This window comes from Rhododendron vialii, chromosome 4a, assembly GCF_030253575.1.
Source record: "Rhododendron vialii isolate Sample 1 chromosome 4a, ASM3025357v1".
In the NCBI taxonomy this organism is placed as follows: domain Eukaryota; kingdom Viridiplantae; phylum Streptophyta; class Magnoliopsida; order Ericales; family Ericaceae; genus Rhododendron; species Rhododendron vialii.
In genome coordinates this window covers 28,684,065-28,688,162 of record NC_080560.1, presented here as the reverse complement: position 1 = coordinate 28,688,162, position 4,098 = coordinate 28,684,065, and the positions used below count along the sequence as shown (strand labels likewise).

General features: G+C 35.1%; 1 protein-coding gene across 2 annotated transcripts; it reads right to left on the bottom strand.

Annotated features, from left to right (window-relative positions):
- Positions 1–655: 655 nt before the first annotated feature.
- LOC131324656 (protein MLP2-like) lies at positions 656–3,660 on the bottom strand. 2 transcript variants are annotated; one of them, XM_058356720.1, is made up of 4 exons: positions 2,996–3,660; positions 1,805–1,915; positions 1,442–1,531; positions 656–1,078 (listed from the first exon to the last, which is right to left on the bottom strand). In XM_058356720.1, the coding sequence occupies exons 1-4, from the start codon at positions 3,251–3,253 to the stop codon at positions 1,004–1,006; spliced, it is 534 nt and encodes a 177-aa protein (XP_058212703.1). In that variant the 5' UTR covers positions 3,254–3,660; the 3' UTR covers positions 656–1,003. The 2 variants fall into 2 exon arrangements, with proteins under 2 accessions (XP_058212703.1, XP_058212704.1); XM_058356721.1 differs by having other exon boundaries at positions 1,451–1,531; positions 2,996–3,654.
- Between the last annotated feature and the right edge of the window lie 438 nt (positions 3,661–4,098).

Sequence of the window (4,098 nt, the reverse complement as noted above, 5' to 3'; positions counted from 1 at the left end):
TAGTCTGTTTTAGTTAATACTACTCAGTTTCTTGTTGAAATTGATAAAGTTTATTATAATTATTTTATTAGGACCACTCTGTAGTAAACTAGATGTATTTGTCCAAATATTAAACGATAGTAATGTTTTTCTGTAATAAAATAAGTTGGAAATCAACTCTGCTATATAATTTTTCTTTAAAAGGATTTGCTCCCCAACCCCAAGAGTTGGCAAACCTTTGATTATTTGTCCAGGCATTTAACATCAAAACCTCAAAATCAGTTGAAATGTGTGCAAGGTGACTCAGACATTCGATTATCAAAAACAAAAGGGAAAGGAAAGGCAAAAGGAGAGGAAAAGAAAATGTAAAGAGTAGCTCCTTTCATTGTGTGGTTCCTTGGGAACAAGAAAAAAAACAAAAGGATGTTGATGGTTGGTTACCCATAAAGCTTGAATATGTCACAGTAATTTCATTTCCCAGAAGAAAGCAGGGAAACATTCCAAAAATCCAAAACACATGTACGCTACTGAACGAAGCCTTGACAGATCAATCATATCCATATAATCATGTTAAGCTTCTAGGAGTAAAACATTTACTATGTAATTGACAAACTTGAAAGAAAGAAAGAAAGAAAGAAAGAAAGAATTATATAGTACTATATATCACTCTGGGAAATAAATGCAAAATCACTGAGAAAATGTTATTTCTAAAAAACAAAAGAGCACACCGATATCTTACAGAGTTCATGAGGATGCTGAGTTGGAATGTAAGTGACGAAAAAATGAGAAACAAAATACAAACTTGAGACCTGTTTAGTTACAAACCTGTTTATATGGTATTTTTCTCCCTGTCTAATTCAGAAAATGCTCCAATAAAATCTAATTGAAACGAACAAGAAAACCATTAAAAAATAAAAATAAAAATGCAGCAAACCCAAGATCACCCACATATGTAAACAAATGGAATCCTCTTAAATACAATCACACAAACCTAATTTATCATAGAGATTCAGCAATCAATCTTTTAGCGTGTAATCTCTATGCTCTTGCTCAGCTCCTCCAGCTTCTTCATCCTCAACTTCTCGCTTTCACCCACCAGCTGATCAAATATTCACCAATTGCAATAACACGACAATTAGAAAAAACAACATTTGACAAAAGGATTGTGTTTGGATCTCGGCTTCGTCAAGGAGAAAAGGAAAGGTACACAGAAAGAAACTGGAATAGAGTATAAGCTAATTTTCAACTTCTTGGGTTCGATTTGCAGAATGACAAGAAAATAAATACATCTTTCTCAATAACAAATTCCTTTTTAGTTTTGTAGAAAAATAATGGTTTATGATATTCAATTTCCTTTTCCTTTTCCCTTGAAAAACTCAAAATCCATGCATAGCCCATATTTGAGATTGCACTGAAATAAGTGCATCTTTGTCGAGCAAGAAAGATAGAATTAGTAACAAACATGAAGCACCTCCATCAATCTGGTAATCATCTGGACTTTCTCCTTGTTCTTGTCATTGAAAGCATCAAGAGCATCTTTATACTCTTTTTCCTGTGACCAGCAAAAGTCCCAAATAAAGGTTGATCAAGTTTCTCACATAATCAACGAATCAAAGTAACAAACTACGAATCTACGAATGAATTGCAGCAATTGCTAATATGTTGCATCATTACTTAGCTTTTTGACACTGGGTTCAAGTCAAGGGAACAGACCTCTCTACCCACTACATCTCTCAGTCGGGCCTTGCATATCGAGTACAACTATATGCATCTTCACATATTACGATCGCAAGTTTCTGAATGAAAGAGTTGAAAATGATTTTACCTTCTTCTGGCAATTCAGCCCCAGAGGCTTTAACTCCTTGTTGACTGCGTCAATCTTCTTCCGAACGAGTGAGACTTCTTTCTTCATTGGATCCGCGAGCCCCTCCAGCTCCTGATTGGTTGGTATTTATTTTCAAACTATTGTTAAAGATGCAATTCATTTGCATACCTAACACATCACTTTGAAATTCACAGAAATATTACCTAACACCAATGTTAGTTATTCTTTCAGGGACTAATTATACCTTAGCATGTTTATGGTAAGCATTATGTATTTCAACAAAACAATCCCGGTTGCCTTGTTAGTCATCTCGTAAGAGATATCGATTCTACAATTATGCCAGGAAGACTTGGAAACAAAGAATAAAATAGGTACTTAGAACATTTAGGTTCAAATTTGACTGACAAGGATATGGAGGAAGTACTTGAACTTGGGGTATGATCAGATTGAGGATTTCTTTTTTTAGGAAAGGAATTAAAAATGCAAGCAACAAAGAATTGTTGTAAAATATCATTTTGAACCAATTATAGACATAAAAACAAAGCTAACTCTCACAACTTTTATCCTTCTTTTACGTTGGATTTTGAAAACAAACTTTGGTTTCCTATATTCTAAATCTCGGCTTCGAATCCAGTACTGGACACAAAACCAATAAATTAATTTGACTAAATCTACAAAGACAATAAACTAATTTTACCCCCATCCAAATTTGATGGAACAAACTCTAATTTCCTTTTGAGTAATTCTAGAAAGACATATATAGTTGTATAATACACATATATATTAATTAATTTGACTAATTCTACACAGACAACTCTCAAAACTTTCTCGAATGAAAAGAAAATTAAACTTCCCCATCAAAATCTGACGAAACTAACTTTAGGATTTGTTTGGAAAATAGGGTGAGGAGGATAAAATTATGCATATACACAAACACGGAAAAAAACACACACATAGATAAGTAAGAAAATCCCCTTTCCCCCCAAAAAAATCCCTCGTCCGTACACGATCAGAGCCACCAACAAAATCCATAAACTAATTCGACCCAAAAGGGGGGTGGGGGGGAAGAAACTCTCTTAAATTCTTGGATGACAAGAAGACCCAATTTGAAACCCACAAAATTACACACAAATAAATAACAGAGACACGCAGAAATTAGAAAAGGGCAATTAGGGGAAGAAAAAAAAAAACCTCGCGAATGGTCGATAAACGTCTGGTTTCTTCTTCGATGCGACCCAGCTGAGCCTGAACCCTCTCTCTCACCTCCAATTTCTTCTTCTCTATCTCCTCCTCCTTAGCCCTGAACGTAGACAGCGCCGATTTGGACATCTCCTCGTCTTCTTTCGTTAGGGTTCCGTTGAAACTCACAGTTCCACTGAGTTGCCCCGTTGGGACCAGCGCCTGTTGCTGCTGTACATCACTCGCCTGCCTCTGCGTTGCTTGCATCATCTTTCTCTCTCTCTCTCTCTCTCTCTCTCTCTAAACCCTTTCTTCTTCCTCCTTGATTTGCTCTGTTTTCTCTTTTCTCTCTCTCTCTCTCTCTCTCTCTCTCTCTTTCTCTAGCTCTTTTGCTTTTGCTTTGGAAGGGTGGGTTTTTCTTTCTTGTTTTGTTTTTCTCTCTCTTGCTCTAGTCTTTGTTTGTATGAGGTATGAACAAACAAGTGTGGCCTTGGGGGGGTTTTTTACTTTAGGTGTTTTTTCTTTGTGACCCACTGAGAGATTAAAAATGGAAAATCACAACATGTATGTTCCAAAAGCAGTAGATGAAATGACCCAACTGCCAACAACTCATGAAAAAGATGTGCAACAATTTTCCACTTTTCCTCAAGAATTTCTCTAGGAATAATAGTAGTAGTAGTAGTCTCAGCAAATTCAAAACTTGTCTTCATCATTTTCTGTGACCCCATTTCATTACCTGTCACAATATATATATATATATATTTTTTTTTTTTTGTAGGAATCCAACTTTTAGTATTACTACTGTCATCGTACTAGTACTACTATTTTTAGTTCCAAACCACATTAGAGAATTTCTGTTGTTTTACTTTTATAAATATTTTTTGTTATTTTTGTATTTAATTTTATTACCTTTGATTGCAATAGAACTTTAAAAAACCAAATTATGTGCAAAAGCTAAAAATAATTTAATCCTTTCCATTTCCGTACGTGCCTGCAATACTCATTTTCGTCATGCAAACTGTGGATATAGACTAGGCTGAGAGCAGCCGTGGTGGCATAACCAAAACTCAAATGTTGTTAAGATTAACGATATCTGTTTAAAAAAGTGCTCACAT